The sequence below is a fragment of the Syngnathus scovelli genome, chromosome 16 (assembly GCF_024217435.2).
Source record: "Syngnathus scovelli strain Florida chromosome 16, RoL_Ssco_1.2, whole genome shotgun sequence".
In the NCBI taxonomy this organism is placed as follows: Eukaryota; Metazoa; Chordata; class Actinopteri; order Syngnathiformes; family Syngnathidae; genus Syngnathus; species Syngnathus scovelli.
In genome coordinates, this window is record NC_090862.1 from 4,458,534 (window position 1) to 4,484,728 (window position 26,195).

General features: G+C 37.4%; 1 protein-coding gene across 3 annotated transcripts; it reads left to right on the plus strand.

Annotated features, from left to right (window-relative positions):
* Positions 1-124: 124 nt before the first annotated feature.
* Positions 125-25,975, plus strand: LOC125983241 (voltage-gated potassium channel KCNC1). 3 transcript variants are annotated; one of them, XM_049744338.1, is made up of 5 exons: positions 125-1,964; positions 13,043-13,174; positions 13,616-14,477; positions 14,557-14,769; positions 18,692-25,975. In XM_049744338.1, the coding sequence occupies exons 1-5, from the start codon at positions 1,422-1,424 to the stop codon at positions 18,841-18,843; spliced, it is 1,902 nt and encodes a 633-aa protein (XP_049600295.1). In that variant the 5' UTR covers positions 125-1,421; the 3' UTR covers positions 18,844-25,975. The 3 variants fall into 3 exon arrangements, with proteins under 3 accessions (XP_049600295.1, XP_049600296.1, XP_049600297.1); XM_049744339.1 differs by having other exon boundaries at positions 20,674-25,975; XM_049744340.1 differs by having other exon boundaries at positions 20,677-25,975.
* Positions 25,976-26,195: the final 220 nt, after the last annotated feature.

Consider the following 26,195-nt stretch of genomic DNA (forward strand, 5'->3'; position numbering starts at 1 on the left):
TAACAGTTGACAAAGAAAGTGTCATAAATCTACTCAGAAAGCGATATTTCAAACTTTGTCATTGGTCTCAAAATACTCTGTTTTGCCATCATCGATTTTAAGCATTGTGTGTTTTCCTATTCAGGACGTCCTATTTACTTATAACCATGCATAAGTATCTTCGTATTTATCGCTTGCTAGTTCGACCTATGACCACATCTACTAGGCCTCGTTTGCTCGACCCCGGCATTCCAGCCATCCATTTTCAACTTTTACATAAATAAAACATCCGTGACGCATTTGGTAGTTCTGCTGCGTCGTCCTCTGAGAATTGTGTATACATGTTTTACTTACTCTAGCTCTCATTGGGCTCTATTCAGCAAAAAGTCATTTTTCTCCTGAGTCAGCATATTAATGTACATAATTAACTGTGCATGAGTGTGCATGTTTTTGCATACGCAGTACTTACACATGTGTTCAGAAATCCAACCACTGATCCATCCATACACTTTGAGAGAGAGAGAGAGAGAAAGAGAGAGAGAGAGAGATGGGTGTGAAACACTCCATCATATCCCTGCTGCTCCGCTCTAACTGAACCAAGTGTTTTAGTAGATTGAAAGAAAGTGGAGGAAGGGAGTAGTGCCGCAGGAGGGATGGTGGTGGCGTGGGCGGTCAAAAAGGACAGACAAGAGCTTTAGGAGACTCATTTTCATCAAGCACAGCACTTCTCATTCCAAAATAGTTTTTTTTTTTTTAAAACATGGGCTCAGCAATCTCTTAATTTGTACGCTACTTCTCAATTTAATCACTATAACAATGTTGAATAGGCAATTTTAATCGGATGTGTGCCTTGTATTTTGGACAATGATTTAAAATAATGTATTTACTTTTTTCTAGCTGATTAGTTTTTTGGGAGATTTTGCTTTTAAGTTTGACCTTTAAAAACTGACGCATCGTAGATTTTTTGCATGCCTTGTCATATGCCAAACTATTCTTATGATAATAGATTGGAATATAAATATGTGAATTTTCATTTTTTTTTTTGGAGATAAGCGTGATTTTGTGAAAACGCAAGACACGCACAGCGGATGTACTTTATATCTCATCATCTTTGACCTCATTTGATCCAATCATATGAATCATTGGCCAATAACCTTTCGCAATATGTATTTGATTCATAAAATCAGTTTCCCTTTAAGCCTATTCAACCTGATTTCTCTCATAGCCACAAGCAGAGAGGCGCCAGGGAAGACTCCTCCTTCACTACCTCTCTCTCTCTCCTCCTCATCTCCGTGACACCTTGCAAGGATGCACTTACAGGGACTAAATGCACAGCGGGGATCGGTAGTGAATGGGACAAGCTATTAGCAGAATCAGAATTGCACCACCACCACCACCATCATCACTCGGGCGCACCGACCGAAGCATGCCTGATCGCAGCCATGACTTGCTCGGCGTCAGATAGCGAGAAGATCGTGATCAACTGCGGCGGGATCCGACACGAGACCTACCGGAGCACCCTGAAGACGCTTCCGGGTACGCGCTTGTCCTGGCTGACGGAGCCCGACGCCTACAGTAACTTCGATTACGACCCCAAGTCAGACGAGTTCTTTTTTGATCGCCACCCAGCCACTTTTGCATTTATTCTCAACTACTACCGCACTGGGAAACTTCATTGTCCTAATGATGTTTGCGGGCCGCTCTTCGAGGAAGAACTCGCCTTCTGGGGCATTGATGAGACGGACGTGGAGGCATGCTGCTGGATGAATTATCGGCAGCATCGCGACGCCGAGGAAGCGCTGGACAGTTTCGAGACCCCCGAGCCAGATGTGCCGGAGGATGACCCGGCTCTTACCGGCGGAGCGGATGGTGACCTGAAGCGGTTGTGCATGCAGGAGGACGGCCGCAGGGCGACGTGGTGGGAGGTGTGGCAGCCCAAAATGTGGGCGCTGTTTGAGGACCCCTACTCATCGAAATACGCCCGGGTGAGTAGCCGAACCGGCTTAAGCTATTCTCCCTTTTTTCTTTTTTTTTTTTTTTTTTGCTTGCACGTTTATGCGCATGCATCTGTCTCGCCATTGCGCATTGCTGCGGGAAAAGTTTCCTCAAACCCGCATTGGCAAGCAAAATAATGGACAAAGATGGAAAAAAGTTGACGCAAGAAAAGTTCAAGAGAAACATTGCACCCCTCAAAGCATCCCATGTCTAGCATTTTTACATGCATTTACATTATTAATATTTTCTGTCCCCTTTTAAGACTACTAAACAAATAAGGAACATTACAATGGTTCACCATCTTGATCTAATGCAAGATGCCAGCAAGGTCCCTCAATGGCACTTATGTGTGAGGCATGTTGCCCTGGATCCAGTTTCATATTTCCTCAGTAATGATAAATGCATCTCCGCTTTAGGTTCAGTCCGTGCCTGTGCATGAGTCTGTATCATGATGGATTGATAACACAACACTCAAGGTTGTGCTTTCTGATTTAAATTTGTAATACTTTATTGACCGAATGGATGTCTGTCATTTTTGCATTTGGCAATTTGCCATAACTCCTGTACCCACGCCGCTCATTTTAAATTAAGTTGATTTAAAGGCCTAGCATTCGCCCTTGAAATCAGTGTTTGTAAACTGTCAGCTTTCAATTTCCTGTATCAGCAGGAGAATTATACGGAACTCTAATCTGGCAAACACACCACATTTTTTAAAAAGATTATCTTTATAACACAAAATCCATGGTTGTCTTTTTCTAATGTGCCCCGTGATTCCCTGGCGACCTATCCAGGGCTCTATTTTGGTAGACTGGCACCACTGGCGGTGCTAGATTTTTTTGCGGGGGGGGCAAGGATAGCTCAGGGGGTCCGTTAAACAAACAAACAAAGTTTTACCAATCCTCAGTCTTCTTAAAAAAAAAAACACTAATAAAGATACCAAAACAAAGAAAACATCACCATGTACACAGTTAGATTGTGCTTTGGGCTGAGAATGAAAATGGGGACCGCAGTGTTTACAAATTTTGCAGACATTGTAAAACCTCCTTCAGGGCACTGATAAGTAATTTAGAGAGGAGTTTTAAGGTGTGTATTTCTTCTTGCATTCATGTATAGGAAGGATATTAAGTTGATATTCTTTGTAATCATTAGCTATAGGTTATCAATATGCTAATATTCAATCACGATTAATTATACAAAATGTGTGTGCCATAATGAACGTTTCATTATTTTTATCATTTTGCCTGCAAGCTTAATTGTCGTGGAATTCACAAAACCCAGATAATCCATTTTATCCCGACTTTGCTGACCGACCGAACCGCTGGTGGTGTGGACCAATCACAAAGCAGCACTGTTTTTCGGGGCGGAATATGCGATTGTGTCAAAAAATAAGAAATGCTGATGCTCGGGGGAATCGGACAAACATGGTGGATGAATGTATGGATGCAATTAAAAAAAAAAAAAAAAAAACGCTAACTATTATGAAACGCTATGATGTTAGCATCCGAACGACACCAGCTGGTCCAGCCATTTTGTCACTCTTTTTCTTAATTGGTCAAAACAAAAGTTTTGTGGGCTCGCTCAAGTTGTCGCACTGTATCTTCCATCTTTCCGGAGCAGATCACAGTGGAGCAGTCCCAGATTGATTCCCTAGAGAACTCCTTTGACTGATTCACATATCCATCCAGCCTGTTTTATCTCCACTGCAACTACCCGATTCAAATAATCAGGATCGTTCTCAGATTTTTATTTCAAGTGTTTATTTTTCTTTTTTTAACTTTTTTATTATTATGTCAAGGTCAAGGCAGAATCTTAAGTCTTTAACTTGAGCTGGGGTCTCGGTCAAGGTAGAGCAAATTATGAAAAGTTCTAAATGGAAGTCAGTGTTAGCACAAAATATATTTCCCATTCAATTGACAGGTCACACAAAATAATTTATTTCTCTTTGTTTGATTTATAGAAGGTGTGGAGACTTTTTATCTTCACTCTTAGTTTAATAACCTCTTCTATGGACTTCACACTTCTCCTCTTTTTCATCACTGGAAAATGATGGCGTCTTCACCTTGACATGCAACTTTCAAATTTTGCATGGCACTTTAGGAACCTTGATCCTATTCTATTAATATTTATCACATGCACAAAATTGGACCTCTGCAAACACACGCACAGGTTACATAAGCGACCGGGGGGAGCAGTTTGCGGTATTGTCTTGCGCAAGGACACCACAGCCGCATGTCTGAGGAATTTTGGAGGTGGATGGTCACTCTGCATCTCCACAGTGGAAGCTGTTAGCCACGACTGTTGTGGCATTCCATATGGATTTTTGTAACCCATCTTTCCCCTTAATTGTTAGTGTAGTAAATGTTAGAAATAACTACAGTTTTCTCAATTCTGGCCAAATTCTACCTTATGATTCATGATATGGGTCTGGAAATAAGAGGACAGCTAAATGAGTGATGGGGAAACCAAAAAGGGATGACAGTAAAACAAAAAGGAATTGGATAGCAGGTGAAGGGTAGCGTCAACGTAAAAGCAGAGGTGACTTTGAAAGTAGTGCAGTCTACGTTTTGATTGCCAATACACAAGGAAAAAGATAGCTTGGGAAGATGGAGGGGAGGGTGCCAGTGCAGCAGCATCTGCAGTAACAGCCGCAGCACTTCAGGTCTGGCAGCACCTCACTTGCGCCTGATTAGCTCAATTTATAGCCCAAGGAAATGTTGAAAGAGGATCAGAGAAAATCATGCTATCGCTTGTTCAGTCCATTCACGCGCTTTTAATAACCTTCAAAAGCCTTCGGTTGATTCCGATGCTTTTTTTCAAATTTGATTAACCACTTGGGAAATTTCAAGTCATCACCACTGAAAATTAGCCAACTGCTTCACCATTGCAGATTATTGCTACTCAGATCCCCCAAATTCACCCCCTCGTCTACTCTTCACCCATCCATTCTCAGCTACCTCCGTTTTCATTGGTGGATTTTATCCAGCTGACTGCTTGTGCTATAGCATAACACTGCAGTGCCTGTAGTAGCTGACTGCGCTGTACTCTGCAGCAGAGCCACACTCTGAGAAAAGGGGGTGATTATGGTTGGGGGGGGGGTTTGGGTGGATACGAAGAAACAATAGGGACAAACTGGGGGTCGTTTTCACCACACACCCCGATAATCCCCATTTATTTTTTCGCTGAGCTCGGCATGGTGGGTTACTCGTACCCTCTTATTGATGGGGTTGTTGGTCTTCTTCAGGCGGATGTCACAGCTGAATGGTGTTCCTTTCGAAGTAAAACCTTCATGCGTATGTTGCCCTCACTCTTTTTCAACCTTCTTCATACAAGGTGGATGGGATGGTAATAACTTGTTCCTAAGGGAGAACTAGGCATAATTTGCAATACATGTCTGAAATTAGCAGTATTTATATAAATAGAGGGATTAGAATTATTCATATAAAAAAGACAGACTGACCAATCCTCTTTTTTTTTAAAAATAGATATTAGGGTCACTTAAATAATACTGACATAATGAGTACAGCATACAAAGTACAGCAATTTATTTATTATTTTATTCATTTTTTCATTTGTCCGTCCGCCCATCTATTCATTTGTTTTTTTAATCTGTCCGTCTGCCCATTTATTTATTTATTTTATTTTATTTATATATTTTATTCATTCGTTTGTTCGTTCGTTCGTTCGTTCGTTCATTCATTCATTCATGGGTCAACATTTCAAGATCATTTGTTTTTTAACTTTAAGCAGTAACTTTAAGATTACAATACATATTTAAATTAAATAGTATTTAATGGTCATCTTTAGATGGACCATTTACACTGACTGTAATCGGGTGGGTGTCTAAATTGACACCGATCCATTCTTAATTTACACCGGGGGGCTATTTACACACTGTGATTATAAAAACTTCGAAAACCGTCATTCTAATCACTGGAAAAACATTTGAGAATGACATTTCTCTAATGGAGAATTTGCATCTGAATGACTACTAAGTCCATTCACGAATGGCAGAACATCAAATCACTTTTGCATGCTGCTCAACATAATGAGTTTGCTAACACTTCTGTTCTTACACCAAGCTAAAGTAGAATTGGAGTGACACGGTAAAACCAATAAGATTATTTCCTTGTTATAGATAATAATCTCTGTCAAGGATTTGAAGGACTTTGTTTTAGAAAATAGAATGACTTTCTCAAATTCACACTTTTTAATTGCTCATAAACACCAACATTCAATATCTTAACGTGCATGCTTTGAGTGGACCCCATGAGTCCAAACTATTAAATAAACCCCTGGCAGCAATAAATACAAATTATTTTCTCATTCTTTATTGTGGCCTTGAAGACAACACAGCTTGCTCATACTCTCCCATCTGTCACAAAAATATCCAAATAAGGATGATGGGAACAAATATATTCTTGTTCCTCTTTTCTCTTTCTACATTACCGTAGTTATTTGCAATGATCCCCCTTTTTAAACAATTTCTAGCTCCCTATCTGCTGCTTTGTTGCGCCATAGGCAATATATCCACCAGGGTCTCCCTTCCCCCTCTGTGCTTTTCAGGATAATGCTGCGACAGAGCTTTCTTTCTCTCCCTGTCACCAGAGAGAGAGAGAACGAGAGAGCGACAACTGCACTGTATTTGATGACACGTCAAGAACTAGTATTTAACCTCTGCATGATCTTTAATGCTATCACATCACACAAGGTCCGCAACACAGTCAACATCACACGCCAAAGCAGCCAAACAAGGTTGTGCGGAGAACCTCATTTTTTTTTTAACCGTGTGAAGTGGATTACTGCAGAATGATCTGCTACTGCGCAGTTTGAGTAGGCTAGGGATGTGTAGGTAATTATTCTCATATACATATAAGACATGATTTTTATTCGTAGCTGTGCTTTAATGTTCTTACCTACTTTAAATTTTTAGGAAATAATCTAATATATCACTTGTTAGCTTAGCATTTTAAAATAAGGGCAGTTTTATAAAATGACTGGTTGATTGTCAAAGTCATTTTTTTCCCGGGCCGGATCGTAGTCATAGCTTCTTTCATGACTCAACCCAAATGAATGTATGAGCACCTCATATTATAAAAAGTAAAAGCTACTAAACAAACTGACAAATAAGTCGTTTTCAAATCAGACGAGTAAAAACTGGTCAAATATTAAAAAAAAAAAGATATTAAAAGTGAAAACAATTTGCAATTCTAGTAATGACACGTGAATGTGATGCACAATTTGTCTTCGCGGGACACATAAAATGACGTATCTGGCCCCCGGGCCTTGAGTTTGACACCTCTAGCTTATATATTGAGGGCTGAGACAAAGTAAAAATATTGCAATATATTACATTTTTATCTGTCATGGTACGGTCTCAATACAGAAATATCTGACATTGACACAAAAGTCTAAGGAATTTATGGATGGAATGTGAATGGATGAATTGTCTTATTAAGAAATTAGCACATAATTGCAGTTAAAGAGTTAAATGTGGGCTAACTAAAGCAAGAGGTCATTCCTGCTCTGCTTACCCAATGACCAATGACTTAATGCAGTCTTGATAAATATTTAAAAACCCATTAATAATCAATGTACAAACAATTTGCCATTTGAGATTAGTATAAAGTAGTGCTTCAATTTTTTTTTTCCCCCTTTCCTTTTTAAAAAAAATATTTTCTTTAATATTGCCTGGCCACTTGAGTGGGGAAGCAAGATCGATTGCAGCGGAGCAAGGTCGAAGGCTGGCAAACTTGTCTCCCGCTGTTCTTAATATTCTCTTTCCTGCTGTCTTGAGCATGAATTTCGTATCTTGCAAGCAGACAGACATGCTTTTTCATGGTAGAAAGGAAAGGAAAGGAAAGGAAAGGAAAGGAAAGGAAAGGAAAGGAAAGGAAAGGAAAAATGAGCTTTTTATCGATTGCATGTATATATTTTCTCCAATTTTTGGCCAAATGTCTTTATTTGACTTTGCTGAGCACTCAAGAGGGACAGGAAACCCTTCCAATTTCAAGTCTCATTATTGTGTCACACATTGCATTACCTTTTCTTTTGAAGTTTAAAAGGTGTCCAACGGAAAGCTCAGCGGGAATAAATGACCTACATCATTTTTTTTGTTGTGCACCCAGCAATTTGAAATAGTGCTGCTCATGAAGATGAATTGTGATGATGTGGTATAGATTTATAATGAAAAGACATTGATGCTGTTTTATTTTTCATTACATTGATCTCCTTTCCTTGCACCAGCAACCCGTCCGTCACCTTGCTGATTCAGTGCAGTGTACAGCTTTGCTTACGCATGTGTCTCCTGATGGCCAAGCTATAATTACTAGAAGAGCCTTGCTTAATCTTATGCACACTTGAGATTGACTGGTTAAAGTTAGTTGGTTAGCCGATCATGACTAAAAAAAAAAGAATTTGGGGGAGCATACAGAAAAAACTGTATTTCAAAGGGCAAATAAAAGGTGATATTTACATTTCTGTTGTTGGATGGTAGTATATATATATATATATATATATATATATTTATATATACTACCGTATTGGCCCGAATATAAGACGACCCTGATTATAAGACGACCCCCTCTTTTTCAAGAAAAAAGATTTTTTGAACACCAAATTTAATTTTTATACAGAAAATAATTACAGTGCAATTGAAACAAATTATTATAACAATATATTCGAGAGAAAAAGCTATTTTGCCTCATTCAAATCATGCAAAAACTGTCTATCACATCTTAATATTTGAACATTTAAATATCTAAACTAAAGTGCAATCACATTTGTAAATAAATGACTTCTAGTTTTTCCATTTTCTGTTATTTCTTCTCTTCTTTTCTTTATTACCGCTATTTTTTATTGTTCTTCTTCGTGCTACCGCTATTTTTATTTTCCTTCTTCATGACAGGGGTTCGCATTGGCCTGCGGAGTTAAGTTCAGCATTCGCTTTAAAGATACCTGGCACCATCTAGCGAATGGGTCTAGACCCCGAATGTAAGACGACCCCCACTTTTTCAGTCTATTTCAATGCAAAAAAAACATCATCTTATATTCGGGCCAATACGGTATATGACCCAATTACAATATGCTTACATTCTAAGGAGAGCAATGGAGTGGAATATGCAGGGCAAAAGCAATTGTAAGCATGTTGAGAGTGGAAGAACAACTCATGCATACATAATAGAACACAATAGAAACAAACTACATATATACACTGTAGGTTGTGTCTCACTTCATTGCTTCTACTCTATATATCTAATTTACAGTTTGTTTTAATTTAGATTGGGGGGGGGTAAACACAATTACAACCATTCAGACAGACTATTTGTTGAAAAGTGCCCTTTACTCAAGTGGAGACACTCTGCATTTATTGTTAGTGCATGAGAGTGTGTGTGCATGAGTGTATGTGTGTGTCCGTGCTGCAGTCTTAGAAAGGACATTCCGGGTGCTGCATCACTGCTACAAAAGAGAAGGTGACATCATTATTAAAAAAAAAAAAAAAAAAAATGGTACTGTTGTTGGACTGCTGTTACATGGATGGATTATGAAATTATTGACTGATTTTGTGAGTTATAGTGAAAGTAGTTTTTTTTTTCCTTTTTAAAATAAAAAAAAAGTAGCAGCACTTCAAGATGACAAGATGACACGGTCAGAAAATATTCTAAATGACAACGAGAGAGGGACCCGTTGAATTCATATTTGATATTGGGAGTGGGAGTAAATAAGTGCTATCACACACTTCCTCACTGACTCCTCCACCTAAAGCACCTTTTCTATTACACAAGCTTTACGCCGCTATTTTAGCTATTAATAACTATAAGGCAGCCCTCACATAGACCAACAGTCCCCCCCCTCCCCACCAGTGAAGATGATACTAGGTTCAGTTCACGGAAGCCAATGATATTAATACTAAAGGGAAGCAGCAGAAGCTTAGATCTGCATTGCATTCCGTGCACTTATTACCTTCAAAGTAATGGGTTCACATTTTTTCAACACGTTAACATTAAATTTGTAATTCACAGATATTATTATTATTATTATTATTATTATTGTTATTATCATTATTATCATTATTATTGTCATTATTATTATTATTTTTTATTATTATTATTATTATTATTATTATTACTACCCTGACTGCACATCCAAGCTTTTTACAAGGTTGTCTTTTCCTTTTAATTAGCTGCTCTTTTCGGGAGTGGATGTTAGCTAAGAGCTAAAATGTGATGTCACAGCAAAACAATTGACTTTTAGCCACTCGGCCGGTTGGAATGTTCTAATAAGATTTAAACAAAAGCTGCTTTCACACTGCCTTCCCGGCAAATTGACTCATCGGCGCTGTAAACGATATAGCTGTCTTTATTTGCCTGACTTTTTCAGACAGAATTCACCCAAGCGGTGCGTTGGTGTGTCTCAAGGTTGCGTTTACAATGCGATTGTGGCTTAAGGTATTCGGAAAATTAGAAAATGTCGGTGTCTGGGACAGGAACATTTGCTTTGACACAAAAGAGTGTGGCCCATGATTCTCACATGCTGGTTGACCCTTCGTACAATTTGTCTCTGATAATTATTTCTGAAGCTGACTAAGGTCAATTTTTTTAAAACAGGGACAAAGTTGTTGGTTCCAGAAAAAAAACTGATCACTGGAATAACCTGACAAAGAGTAAAATACAAATATTAACTGAAATGTTATATTTAGTGATGTAAGAAAAGAGCAAAGAGATTTAGGTCACATTATATGACAGGAGCGAGGGAATGCAATGATAAAGAGAAGGACCGGTGAGGAATATAAGGAAGCAAAAAGCAGATTCCCTACTGCGGTATGTGTCGTGTATCTTTAATAACTGGGAGTACAATAAAAAAAGATTAGGATTAGGAGTTTGAGGAATTTCCATTATATCAACGTCCACACTCACCACGGCGCTCTTTAAAATCCGACTCTTTTTAACTTCAGAGCACTAAATTACCACACTCAAATTTAATAGCGTTTAAAATATTATTATTATATGTATATATAAATAATATATTGCATATTATATACACAGAGCTTTTCATATTCAGCTTAATTTTTTTTTAAATAACATTTTAAGAATACAGAATTTTTACAAACATGTTTGGTGTGCGTGTGTGTGTGTGTGTGTGTGTGTGTGTGTGTGTGTGTGTGTGTGTGTGTGTGTGTGTGCATGTTTGCATGAGATAGAGAAATTTTGTGTAACCAGGACAGCTCTAGATAGGGCTGTTAAATTAGACCATGGTTAATAAGCTGTGGGACTCAATGTGCTCTCTTTGGATTAGACCAAGACTTCATTTGTCTGTCTTCATCGTTGACCTGACACACACTTACAATCCCCTCCCCCTGCACACACACACGCGCCATGTGTGTATACATATATGTGTTATGATAACAAAATGGTTCATCAACCCAAAGATAAGTTGAATGAGAAAGCTTTATTAGCAAGAAAACAAGATTGTGTACAAATGTATCTAGGCCGCTAACGTAACACCAGGATTATATTTGCAGATTATGAGTTAATTCTTTTTTTTATGGAAATAGGAATGATGTAATTACTGCACAGCAACACAACTCTGCGCAAAGGTGGGTTAGTTTTATTGTTGGTAATTATGCAGATCAGCGCAGGTCAGCGGATCTGAGAAAGGGAAGGCTGCGTCAGTGTGGGAGTGGTCATGCCCAATGAAAGCGGCTTCTCTCATTTCATTTAAATGCGATAATCTAGTCATGCACTTGAGTCTTAAAATACCGAAGGGCACATCTGAGTTGTAAATTGGGATTTTGAATACAGATTCATTCATTCATCTTCCGAACAGCTTGATTTTACGAGGTAGGGTGGGGGCGGCTGTCATAAAATTCCAAACACACAGCATGTCTGTGCAATGTAGATATGGCTTATAAAATACCTACTTCTGCGAGCTATTAAAAATGACCTTCGTCACCTTACATAATGAAAACTGAATTGAATGGCACAAATCATCCAAAACGTCAATGCAGAAAAGTTTAGCATACATGGTTTTGTGTAGATGTGTTTTATAATTCATGCAGGATCCCCAATTATAAAATTTGGCTTGATAGTTGCATATCATGTTTGTAACAACCTAATCCACGTCAAACTCGTAAAAAAAAATCAATCATGGATGGAGCTAAACACAAACACTAGCTGTTGTATATCTATGGGCACTGGCATTTGCCACATAGCCTTTTTTTTTTAGATGTTGACAAAAATGGTTAAATACTCTTTTCGGGGGTTAGTACGTTCTATTTTTGTAAGACGAGGTAGCAATTTATCTCAGCCTTTAGGGGGAAAACATCACTGTACAAATGCACGCAAGGGAAAAAGCATCTTACTGCAGCAGAGAGTAAAAATGGGTTGTAAGGAGAGAAAGAGAGAGAGAGAGTGGAGGAGAGAAAATGAGGAGAAGAGCGAGCAAATGGGGGAATGAATGGTTGGGGGCAGGGGGATGCGGTATCAAAGAGGAATGGAATCACACACACACACACGATTAATCCAGAAAAAGCTTCCTGAAATAAATGGATGATTAGCAAAAATGGAATAATATACTATACTGCATTTGGGTAAATATTGAGTTAATATTGATCAATGATAGACTCTATATTCTCTATCACATTTTTTTTTTAGCTCTAGCTATGTTAAATCATTATTCCCTTGTTTTTCCTCTCATGTATTGTATATAACTATCTGAATCTTATATATCATCTTTGTCTTTTTTTTATTTTTTATCCATCTTCTCTATCTGCTGAGTGTGCTGAAATCAATGGATTTGCAGCAGTGAGGCCATTTGCACTTAGATCATTGCTCCACACTCTCCATGGTGTTATAGATACCCCCTAGCGGCAGCTTTCCTGTATAACAGCCTCACATGGTGCAATGGCTCAGAAATGCAAACTGACTCTTGCACAATGAACCAAAAAAAAAAATGGAACAGTTTTAAGGCGGAAATGAGAGATGATGCTGTCTTGAAATCGTTTACTCTAAGATGATGAAAATGAAGATGGTTTTGAATTGATTGGAAACCTTTTTTTCCTCTCCCTCTGCAGTATGTGGCATTTGGCTCCCTCTTCTTCATTCTCCTCTCCATCTCTACGTTTTGTCTGGAGACCCACGAAGCCTTCTACACCATTTACAACCTGACCGAGAACGTCACTGTTAGCAATGTGACACAGGAGGAGGTACTTTATTTTTTATTTTTTAATGAGTTAGTGTTAATTAATGTGTCCACTGTGAGCTTTTAAATGACATAAATGATAAAAAATACAAAAGAGGATTGGAATCTTCAAATTCAGGTTTATGCTTATCCAAACTTTGAATTTTGAAGCTTTTAATAAGTCAATCAGGACAAAATTGTTGGTATCCTTTTTGTTAAAGAAAGAAAAACCCACAATGGTAAAAAAAATAAAGGTTAAGTGAATATTAATGAATAAAAATCAGGTATTGCTTTATGATAGCTTTTCAGGTTGAGAAAGAATACCAATTATAAAAATGAATCTCTACTTTTTGATTGATATGAAATGTTTTTACTGGCATTAATTTCACATCCTGCAGTGCAGTAAAATGTGACTTGATGAATTTGTTTATTCAGTGTTATTATTTGTGTTGCTTCCACTCTACAGACAGTGTTTGAAGTGGTGACAGATGGATGGCTGACATATGTTGAGGGTGTCTGCGTCATTTGGTTCACAATTGAGGTGCTGTTTCGTGTTATCTTCTGCCCTGACAAAGCAGAGTTCTTCCGCAGTGCCCTGAACATCATAGACATTGTGGCCATTGTGCCCTTTTACCTGGAGGTAGCGCTTAGCGGCCTTTCCTCCAAAACAGCCAAAGATGTGCTCAGCTTCCTGCGCGTGGTTCGCTTTGTTCGAATTCTGCGCATATTCAAGCTTACTCGCCATTTTGTTGGTTTGCGGGTACTGGGCCACACTCTGCGGGCAAGCACCAATGAGTTCCTGCTGCTCATCATTTTCCTGGCACTTGGGGTGCTCATCTTCGCAACCATGATTTACTATGCTGAACGCGTCGGTGCTGACCCGGATGATCCGACTGCTGGCGCCCACACAGACTTTAAGAACATTCCCATTGGTTTTTGGTGGGCAGTGGTGACCATGACAACACTGGGCTATGGAGATATGTTTCCCAAGACTTGGTCAGGAATGTTGGTTGGCGCCCTCTGCGCTTTGGCCGGTGTGCTGACCATCGCTATGCCTGTTCCCGTCATTGTCAACAACTTCGGGATGTACTACTCCCTGGCCATGGCTAAGCAAAAGCTCCCCAAGAAGAGGAACAAGCATATACCCCGTGCACCACAGCCAGGAAGTCCCAACTATTGCAAACCAGATGCCCTCGCCATGGCGACCGCCTCGCCGCATAGGCTCATGGGCAATGTTCTAGGGCCTGGCATGGTGGGATCTGGCAGCATGATGGGTGCTGGAGATTGTCCACTGGCACAAGAGGAGATCATTGAAATTAACAGGGCAGGTATGTGATTTGTTGTCCGCTATTTAATTGGATCAATTTGGAAATATTTTTCTACCTCTGTATTTCTTTCCACCCCCAGATTCCAAACAAAATGGTGATGCGGCAGCCAATGCAGCAGCACTAGCAAATGAAGACTGTCCCACTATTGACCAGGTTTTGGGAGATGATCGCAGCCCGGCCATTGGGGGCCACGGTTCGACCACCAGTCGGGAACGCTACCCGCACGATCGGGCCTGCTTCCTATTGAGTGCTGGGGAATTCCAGCGTACAACAGATGGCAACGTTCGAAAAGGTAGGGGAATCAAGTGGCTTTTGGAAAAGCAGAAGGTTCACAGAACTTTTGCCGATGCAGGGTAGCCCACTGGTTTAAGGCGGTTTGGGGTTTTATTGGAGTGCAGGAAGACAGATCAGTGTAAAAATTTATGTTTAAATTCACTAAAGCAAAATAAACATAAGGCCGTTTTGTCAAATAACTCTTCTATATAGATACCTAAGACATTCATCCTGAGTTTTTTTTTTTTTTTTTTTCACCACATAAACCTCCTCAAAGTCATATTTCCAAATGTCTTGTATTCAAAATGTGAATTTTTTCACACATTTTTAATGGTTGATATTTTAAGGGGCAGTTGGGCAAAAAAAAAAAATCATCACACATCAGATTTGAATTTTAGAATTCAGATTTGTATATTTGTGACACTGATCCTACAGTGCTGAATGCTGCTTTAAGGTAATGGGTAGGGGGGGGGGTTCAGGGTTTTCAGATTCAAGATTGCATGATATTAAAGTGTGCTGTATTTAACTCGTCACGTGTTTGTACAAAGTATGTTGGTTGTTTGTCCTTCTGGTTACATGATCCATCTGTTTGTTTTTCCAGCCAATTAGTTTCTTCTTTTCTCTGTTAGTTCATCCCTGTATGTGTCGTGTCTTTTTCAGCTGTCTTTCCCTCATCCTGCTCCTCCTCCTCTTCTTCAAACCCTGTCTCCTTTCACTCTGGTATCTACAAATAGTGGGCACCAAAACAAAACATTGGGATAGTTTTATAAAACCACAACAAAATTATACATAAAACATTCTTATTTTATTATTCTAGTTGCAGATTTTGCAATGTAAATGGTTTATTATCAATTGTACTAACCAGCAAGATTTCATTTAAATGATTGAGCGAGTCTAGATATTATTATTATTATTATTATTATTATTATTATTATTATTATTATTATTATTACCAGAGTGAAAATGGCCCATTTGTACTGTTGCACTTGCATTGTTGTGCCAGGCTAGTGAGAGCTGGCGGTTGATTGGTTGGCCTTCTCTGTCTCCTCTGGAACTGAGCCCAGAACAGTTTTTACACCACAGTCCTCCGAGAGCACTACCTATTTTACGGAGGACTGCAGTCCAGAATTGCATTGCAGACTCTGACTCCATTTTACTGGGAAGTTATTTGATTTATACCAAAATATAAACATTACATTAACTACTGATTGATGTCACATGGTGCCCTCAAACGCTGATTTTTGATCACTTGGGTAATTCTGTTAAATAATATTTCAAGTGTTACATAAATCAAGATTCTTTTGGTTGCAAAAAAAAAGTACATTTGAGTTTTTTTTTTAAGCTTTTGTTGAAAACAGACACAGATATTGCTCTCATTATATCCGGGTTGCAGAAAAGAAAAATATTATTTTTATTTTTTGCAGCCTCAATGCTGCTCGTAACTCAACAACTTCCACTGTATGATTGAAATGTTGCTTTTAAATTCCGTCTGACACTACTTGTACAGTGACAGTTTAATTGACTAAGAGTCCCAACGACTACTCGCAAATGGTTGTAGCCGTTTTACTGAGTGCACATTTCCAAGCGTCAATACTAATCTCCATACGAATGCCAACAACAAAACAACATGCTTGTCTGCTGATAAACAAAGCTTACAAACTAATAAACTTGCGGATGCCGGACTTCTCTCAAATATAATTTGTCTGTAACTTCAATTGTACAGTATATTATAATTTAGTTCTAGAATATGCTAGATATTTAAAAAAAAAAACATAAATAAAAATAAGGTGATTGATAGCAACAGAGAGGGAGTAATGAAATTTAATAGACCCAGAAATGTTTTGCCAGATTATGGCATTCATGTAAATTGCAATAAATTTAATTCAATCAACAGCTAATTTTAATCATATATGGCTTTATGTATACCTAAATATATTTTTGACAATGATTTAAAAAAAAAAAAAAATCTCCCACATCATGTAGATTTTTAAATTTTTTTGGATCATGCTAATTTTCCACAAATGTTTCACACATGGAATCGGTCTTGTCAGTGTTAAATGACTTTTTGGTGCAAATACAATCAAACTGTTTTTTTTAAGAGAGACCCGCTTCTTCTAATGCCAGCTCACATTGCAGAGGTAATATTTTAAGAAAGATTGTTGCGCAGTGTCGGTACATTTCTCCTCCTCAACAACATTAACAAGCAGCAGGCATACAGTACATGTGATGAGAAAGCTAATCAGTAAGTGGCTGGAGGTAAAACAAGGAAATGGGATGCTGCATTAGGCACATACTTGCTTTGAGTTTGAAGTCCTCTCTGGCTGCCACCCTGTCTCCATAATTTCTTGTCTATCCCCAACCTCCTTCTGGAGAAACGTTATTGATTTTCTTTATTGGCAAACAGATTTGTCTGAACTGACTTTTTTTTTTTTGTATTACTGAGTAGTCCAGGCCCTCAGCAACCTTGGCCCCATTTGGATAAAACATAGTTGGGATTTTGGTAATTTGTTTTTCTTTTGTATTGCCCTATTGCAACATTTTTGCTATGTTAGGACGATGGAGCTTCTGACTTGGCATTTATATTCTAAAGCAGGGGTGTCAAACAATTTTTTTTGGCGGGCCGCATTGTAGTCATAGCTTCTTTCGGAGGGCCATTATGACTGTCAACCCAAATAAATGTATGAGCACCTCATGATATACAGTAAAAGATACAAAACAAACTGACAAATAACTCAAATCAGACGAGTAAAAACTGGACATATATTTAAAAAAAAAGATATAATTAAAAGTGAACACAATTTGCAATTCTAGTAATGACGCACGAATTTGATGCACCATTTGCTGGAAAATAAATCAAGTCTACATAATATAGTATATATATATATTTTTTTAAATGTTACAATTATTTCCCATTTCCAATTCCGCGGGCCACCTGCAGTACCACCGCGGACCACAAGTTGACAATCCCAAACACCAGACAACTTTCTGTGTCTTGTGGAGTAAGGGAGCAATAATCTAAAGTCCCCATTTTTGTGTCTAGTCTTGTATTTGCCACTGAACAAGCACCTGCTTCCTTGTTCGGATTGAGATTTTCCCCAAAATCCACACGAACCGGGCAACACCCGATTCGAATGAATCTGAATAATTCTGCCAATTTTGCAGCATCAATATTGCCAACACCAACCACTGTTATCCCATGTATAATATAAGTCAAAATATAGTACTCCTGTATATTGTTAAAATAAATTATAGTAGGTGCATTGCAAAAACATCGCCTGACAATAATTTACTGTTATTTTTCTGAGAAAAAATTGACACATAAAATAAAAGCGAATTTAACACTATATTTAGAAATCAAAATATTCAACCAATTCTGTTTCTAATTCTGTTTGAGCTCAGTTCCAGATGACTTACCCATGCATATAATGCTCGCCACAGTTGTTGTTCTTAAATGAAGCACCATAGTGTGTTCTCCAGGAGAAATGCACACTAAAAATGGAGGAAAAAAAAAAATACTATTGAATTTCCAAAAACAAGATTTGTTGTAAGCAATTGTATTGTCCCTTGGACACAGTTGTGACCCACAAAAAAAAAAAAAAAAAATGTGTTCAAGGGATATCGTGGCAACTGATTTTTTTGTAACCCACGTTTCTGTTTTGTCCTGTGTCTGTCCGTCCATCTGTTTGTCCCTCTGTCTACCTGTCTGTCTTCTCCTCTATTTCCTTTCATTTGGGCTGATTTTGTTTTGAACTTATCAAATGCTTGTCCGTAAACAAATGGCTTCAATTTGCTCTTGTGTGCTGCTGTCAATGTATCTAACATCTGTTTACTTTCAAATCGACATTGCAATTCCATAACAAACATTGCTTACATTACTACTTTGTCATGAATGCACATTATGGTCGATATTATTTTTTTGGTATTCTAACCTGGTTATGTAGCCACAGGTTATGAGAAATCCCGCAGCCTAAATAACATCTCTGGGATGACGGGAGCTCCTTTGCGCCTCACTCCTATCACCAATTCCACTTTTGAGCCTTTCGAGCCACCCGGGCTGAGGCGATGCCACTCCCCCATTCCCTCCATCTTGTAGTCCAGTAAAAATACCAAGGAAATATCACACCACACAAAAAAACATTTAGACTTGTGCAAAACAAAGACACGTATACAATTGTAAAAATAGAAAAAAATGAAAATGAATTAAAAAAATATAGGTAGGTAGATTTGCAAGTGTATTTTCAAATTCTCTAACATACCTGCCTGACTAACAAAGACAGAGGCTAAGTTAGTTTAGGCTAATACTTTATAGCTCGGTTAGCTTACTTGTGCTACTTCTTGCCTCTGTCAATTGCACCTGCACTTGCACCACTTTATGCTGTTTTTCAATTTAACTTGAGGTTAGAGACTTTCAATCTTGTGCGAACGACACCAAAATAAAAAATTGCTGGACAACAGCGGGACTGAAATGTCCCATTGTTTTCGATTTATTAGCCTAATGCTAATACGGTTCCTTGTATGGGGAAAAAAAACATGGCTCTAATTATTCGGTACCTCAATAAAGCAGTGGCATAGAAAGAATAACTATCCAACATTTATGAAATACAGTATTTGTTAATGTTGAGGAATGACCTTAGACGTGAAACAGACCACTTAATACACACAAAAAAAAAAAAACACACTAAACTCTAGCATGTGTTTTTACTTTATAACGGAAAAAATAATAATAGCATACAAGTAGATCGAAAATAGAAATTGTAGGTAAAAAGCATTTCAGAAAATGTGGCACTTCTGCACCTTCTACGTGATGAGAAATGAAAGTCACTTTATTAAATGCACGTAGCACATTTCTCGTTCTCACTTAGTTTAGGTAAGATGAGTAAAGAGAGTCAGAATAATTGCATTGTGTACCCGCAATATCAAATAAATAAAAGTTTTCTTCATTTTGGATAGACCCTGAACCTGGGAAGCCGTTGTGACGAATTTGGAACTATTGAGAAAAAATAATTGAATCTTCTTTCATTTGTATCCTCTTCAGTCGTCGTAGTAATTCCCAGACTCGTTTGGACACTTTTTAAACCTCTTAAAGGTGTTCAATAAACCGAAAGGAAAAATCCCAATTACTCATTGTCTTTATTTGACTTTGCTATACAAACAACAGCATAATAATTCTCATGTCAGAAGTCACACATATTTCTATTTGGATGCAAATCTCTCTTTTCTATTTGCTGTCATTAATATGTCAATGTTTTGTTCTCAATGCACAAAGCTTCATTTATCAATACGTCTTTTCATCGTGGGGATTATAATGTTTGCCGGATTGAAGTCTGAAAAATCATAATGCCTACAGAAAGTGCGTCACAAGTCATACATTTTGCCAATCACTGAAAACTATGGGATGCCAAGGGGAGCAAAATGGCTGCATCACCCCCAACATGCTCCTCGTGTGGCATCTCAGTAGAAGACTGAGCTGCACTGTTCATAAGTGAATTTTAATTGCTTTGATTTGTAAGTCGGCAATAAAACAGGAAATGTCAAGTTTGTCGATTCAATTTTTTGGGGGATAATTAAGCCAGCAAAAGGACGATTTTTTTTTTTTTAGGGTTTTAGTTTTCCATGAAATCTTAAAAAAGGAAAGGGGGGTAAAAAAAACTTTTGATGAAACAATATGTAAATATTCTCACATAGCAATTTGCCAATATTTATTCTAAGCGCACTAACTCTGCAGCTCAGCCCATATACGAGAATTTCATCTCATCGCCCATCACCACCAACAGCGATACAACTTTGCACTGACTCCAGTGTGATTTGGCTGTCAGTGGCAATATTTTGAGTTTACACCCTTTTTGGCTTCTCTTTCTTTCCCTGTTGTAACCCTCATGAACTCCCACCCTACCCCATCTTATCTCTTGTCTTGGCAATTCAGTAGGAGGCACTGTTAACGGCTACTGGAGCGACAGCCCATGGTAAAGGAGCAATGGACAAAAGCAACACGCCACGTGGGGAGGAACTTGAAAAAAAAAGAGACTGCATTCAACATCCAAATATGCAAAAGTAGCAAAAGGAGACTGCACTGCGGGATTTGTGAGGTTGTCATCTGACTCAACCACATGGATTAGTGTTCATGTGTGTGTCTGTGTGTGCGCATGCATCTACCTCTGCACGGATGCACAAATTTGTTGAGAAGACGAAGGGATACTGCAAAGTTGGATTCATCGTTTCGCAGTACGCAACATCTTTTTGTCCGCTGTTTTAGAAGAATCGCTCCTCAACATAGCCCTACTGATTAATTAGCTCATCAGGAAATTCTGTAGAAGCTTCATAATGAGCCTGATCATTTGAATCCAGTGTGAAGCCACCCAACGATTACTAAAATGTTGCTCCCCATTTGAGGCTGATGAGTATTTAAAGCTAATAAATATAAAATATATTATGTGACAAAATTTATCCTCACAAAAAAGTTTTTCTGTGAATATTTTATTTCTATTTTTATATCGAGAGTTCTGAACACCCAATTAGAAGCTTGCCAGACAGAGTTACATTTTTACAGGAAAACGAGTTACGCTTCATCAAATCTGCTTATTTTCATTCTCGGCAAGATGGAGTGGTAAGGAGATCAATATTGGTCTTAAGTGCTTAAGTCGGGCAAGACATTAGAAAAGCCTTCTTGATGATTGATGCACCCCTGATTGTGCACCAATAAGACAAATGTAGAGCAAAGTGTTCATCAGGCACATTTCTGAACTTTTAAGAGTCAACCTTGCAGTTTCTTTCAGCATAACTTACTGTACGAGATAGGTCCCTGGCTCTTTTTTTTTTTTTTTTTTGCATTGAGTCTCCATTATGCTGCAAAGGAAAACAAAAGTGAAAAATATCTGGCAAGGTGGGACTTTCTGATGAAAGGTGCAGAAATATTGTGGCAAGTTCTTCAACGTCTATAGCCTAAGTACTGTGCATGCTAACATTTTGTACCTGCACAAATGCTGACCTGCATTACTATGTCAGTGTGACTGGGCCCTGATTCAGTCAACTCAAGGCAGCTTTAACATGGACTGATTGAAATGGTATTTGGTCATGCAGGGTTTTATGCTCATTGTTCTACATGTGAATATTAGGCAACAGTTTCCATTTTCCAGAGAAATGTATTTAATTAATTTATTTATTTATTTCTTTTCATTCATTTATGTATCTATTTATTTTTGGGGTCCCTGACAAATATGTCATTCACTTTATTTGGCATGGACGCTGTGCACACACAGGCACACATCAAAACCAGTTTCCCCAGTTTATTTATACACTTCAACCTCCCATCACCATTTCTTCACAATGTGTGCCACTTATGTCATGATTCTGTAAATAACATGTAAAATGTGCATTGTAGGTAACTGCATGGATTTCCATCGCAAGCAATAAGGATTCTGGTATGAGAATAACGTGAGGGTGTTTGATAAGATTTTAGTCTTGAGCTGATTAGATATCGACTACGAGTTGTGTGTGTGTGTGAGTGTGAAAGTATGTTTTGGCACATGCATATGCACTAACAAAAGCATGAAAAAAAATCTCTTTGAATGCAAGAAGAGGCTGGACATGCTGACATTATGCATGCCAAAATGCTATGATGCTACTGGTCAGTAAAGACCACGTTAAGGTACTGTAATGGGGCTGGGCAGGGGTGGGAAAGTTTATTTTTGCAGGATGGGGTGGGGTTACGTTTCATACGTCTTGTATAGCAACTTTCCTATTGAGCTTGAGAGACTTGTGATAAGAGAAACATTAACATGTTTAGCTTATGATTTTTCCCTTGACTTCTGTGCTTCTCTTTCTTAAAAAAAAAAAAAAAGCTATTCTGAAAGCCATGCGCTTATCAGATTTATGCAAAGACATGCAGTAAATATGCATGAATGCAATGGGGGGGGGATAACTTCAATCCAGCTTCTTCCATAAATGTTAGAATGTCTGCTCTTCTGCATGAAGAACATTACCCCATCCAAGAGACTGTCCTTCCAAAAAAAAAATCCCAATTTTTTTCTTTGTTTTTATACTTGTGTTCTTTATTTACACTATGTAGCAAATTCTTCTGTCACTTTAAACTTCTTTTTCATGCGACGGTCATGAGACTTTCATCATGTGACTTGACATTGAATTTGACATTCTGTTCCTTATTATTTGCACGAGTTAAGGGTAGTTCTATTCCTTTTCAAACCACTTTGACAAGGCGTTGGACTACATGTATATAAGAGATGCAACATGAGTTGCAATGTATTAGGTGATGGTGAATTTATTATTTCCTTGAGATGTCCACTTTAGCATTCAAAGTACTATGCAAGGTAAAATGGCAGGAACAAAGTCTGCAGGAGGATTTCGATTCACACATATCAGAAACATCAGCTACAGTTAGTTCATATCATCACAACTTTTCAGAGGACAACCTGGGACTTGAATTGTATCACAATTAATAGACAGACATCTCATGCTATACAAGTGATTAAATTAACCCAAAGACATGTAGATAAATGAAAAAATAAAATAAAAAAAAGTGACATCTGCTTAAAAAAAGAGGTGTTGTCTAGTATAGATACTCTCTGTCTCACTCTTTTTGCAAAAATTTTACAATATTGACCTACTGCGCCTTTTCAGCTGAATTGCATGGCATGAGTCTAAGCGAAAACAAGACTGAAAAAAGATATCAAAACATGAAATGGACTCAAGTTTTTACTTTTTGTAAAAAAAAAAAAAAAAAGGGTAAAAAAAATCATTTCATCTCAATGCAAATGTACATCATGATCCATCAACGCTATTTTGTGTTTGACCAAGATCATGTTCTTGGATGAGAACATCCACGGCAATAAATTCCTGAAAATATGTGACGCTTAAAATAAAATTCTCATCGTCAAACACTCCACACCTCAGGGGAATTGTGTTGAGAAACGAAAGCCAAGAAAGTAGTATTCAAGCCGGGGCTTTCATGAACTAGTCAGAAGACAAAATGTCAACTGAATATTTCTTTAACATGGTTTATAAGCATGAATATTTTTTGCATGAGCTCTGCAAGCCATTCTGATTAGCTCTGCATACTAATAGTATGGAAACCAATGAATGAATGAATGGCGGGTTCGTCTTGCAAATAGAAATTCTATTTTTGCTACCGTAATAACCAACAGTCAATGTGCAACAGTTTTATTTTTCTTCTTCATTTGGCTGCCTCCCTGCTTGAGTCCCTCAATTTCCTCTAATTATCATAATTATTATGTCATAAATTATTATTAATATACGTTGTTTATTGTAGTTAATGTTGCTTTTTTTTTTTTTCCGGACATGTTCTAAATGTATTTCTTATCATCAAGTCCATTGCTGCATATTTAGACTGTATTTCCACAGACTATATTTTGTTTGTGTTATTTTATTTTTGATCAACCCACTTTGTTTACACATTGATGTTTTCTTCTTAAGGTTTTAGCAATATTGTTTACTCAAAACAAATGTAGTTAACATTAAAAAAAATCGATTTATATATTACCATACAAGGCCCTTCAAGTCAGACACCCAAATTGATTAATTTCTAGTTTTCAAATCTAGTAAAAACTATTTATTTAAAAAAATGAATGGTAATAAAAAAATGTTAGTCATATCTCTATTTTTAAAAAATAAAGACAATCTGTAATTTTAGTAGTCGATGCACAATTTGTCTTTGCAGGCCACATAAAATGATGTGCCGGGCCGTATCTGGCCCCCGAGCCTTGAGTTTGACACCTGATCTAGGATATCTGGGGTTTTCTTCACCAAACATGATGTCTGTTTTGAATATTCGAAAGAAGAGAGCTGAAATCAAATGAATTACTTTCGGGGCTAAAATGCGATTGCTCATATTTCTATAGCAAGTATATAAAACTGATGAAAGCACCATTAGTAGCAAGAATGTTTGAACTCAGATATTTTCAAATCAACACCTTTGCCCCTCCATGATGCAAACAGAGACTCCTGTCACATTATTCAAATCAATACTTAACCCTGAGGTCAACTGGTTAGATAGCATAAATTTCAAAAGTACGACATTGTTTTGATATGGCATTATTAAGTGAATTTTTTTTTGTCACTCCACATGATAATTATGTGAATTACTGAATGTGAAAATTGGCATTTTGCGGTTTCTGTACACTGGGGACCCATACTTCACAAAGCTGCAATAAAACTTTGATGTTCTAATCAATTTCAGGTTCACAATGGAGTTTATGGGCTGGCCATTTTACCACTTGTTCATTTTTTTATTCACAAACTTCTTCACAGGTTGTACAATTTTAATGTGTTTAATGGTTAATGTTTGACAATGTTGTCAATCAGTGTCATTTGATTATTTGCTGTTTTTATTGTTTAACATTGGCAACTTGTTACTGAGTTCTTATGACATTTTTTTCAAGTTGTTAGCAATCATACAGAGAAGATAATTCATCAAGAAAAGTAACACACTGTAACAGAAGCCATGTATACACTATTTAAGATCATTGACCATTGTTATTTGTTTTTCTTTACTTTTATTAATTAGGGGAAATTGTGTATACTACCCCAACCTGCAAGAAAAAAAATAATGTAATGTAGTTTATCTACAATATTCCAATCATAAATAAAATATACTCCTAAATTGTTTTTTTATTTGTCGAATATCTTTTTAAACTCTCATGACGTTTTTCTCTACTGTCGCTTTTGTTATAACAAACTCTTTTGTTATGTGGCAGATGGTATTATTTTGCCTTCCTATTTTTTTTTTTTTATTCTACTACTGTATCAATAGATGAATTGTCAGCTATATTGACACAAGGATAGGAAAGCATGGGAAAGAATGCAAGATGAGGGTCTTTCCTCCATAAATGACTTTATCGTTTATGCTCCTTACAATTACAGTTGCTTTAATGTCACATAGTAGAATGTGACAAACTTAAATGCAGTAAATTGGAAGAATATTTCATATATTAAATTAATATGAAATAGACATAAATGGAATGGTATTATTTATCTTTTATATTTTTTAAACATATATCAAACAAAACTTTATAATTTGTGAAAGAATCTTTAAAAAAATGTTTTGTTTGAAAACATATGGAAACTGACTGTGAATGCTGATTTACCCCTTGCAGATAAAAACAAAAATGCCGAATAAAACCCCTATTGGAAAGGTAAGAACAAAGCATAATAACTTCAAGAAAAAGAATCAAATAAAGCTTATTGCAATATTTTCTACTTGTGGCTTGTGACTTCATTTTACATTCTCCTACATCTCCCTCTAGTGGTAATTTGTAATATGACTTGATGAATTTAGGTCAAATAAAAACATAGAATATAACAATCCACATTTTCATTTAACTCACAACGGCGTCATCAGAGAAGTGAAGAATAAAACGTGTAAATCTAATTATTTTTACATGGGTCCCATTTTTATAGTCTTTGGTATGACCC

Excerpts from the sequence above, each read along its gene's own strand:
- LOC125983241 (XM_049744338.1), top strand. The coding sequence starts at position 1,422 with ATGACTTGCTCGGCGTCAGATAGCGAGAAGATCGTGATCAACTGCGGC. Across the intron at positions 1,965-13,042 it reads ACTCATCGAAATACGCCCGG|TATGTGGCATTTGGCTCCCT; the intron begins GTGAGTAGCCGA and ends CTCCCTCTGCAG. Across the intron at positions 14,770-18,691 it reads AGATGGCAACGTTCGAAAAG|CCACAGGTTATGAGAAATCC; the intron begins GTAGGGGAATCA and ends CTGGTTATGTAG.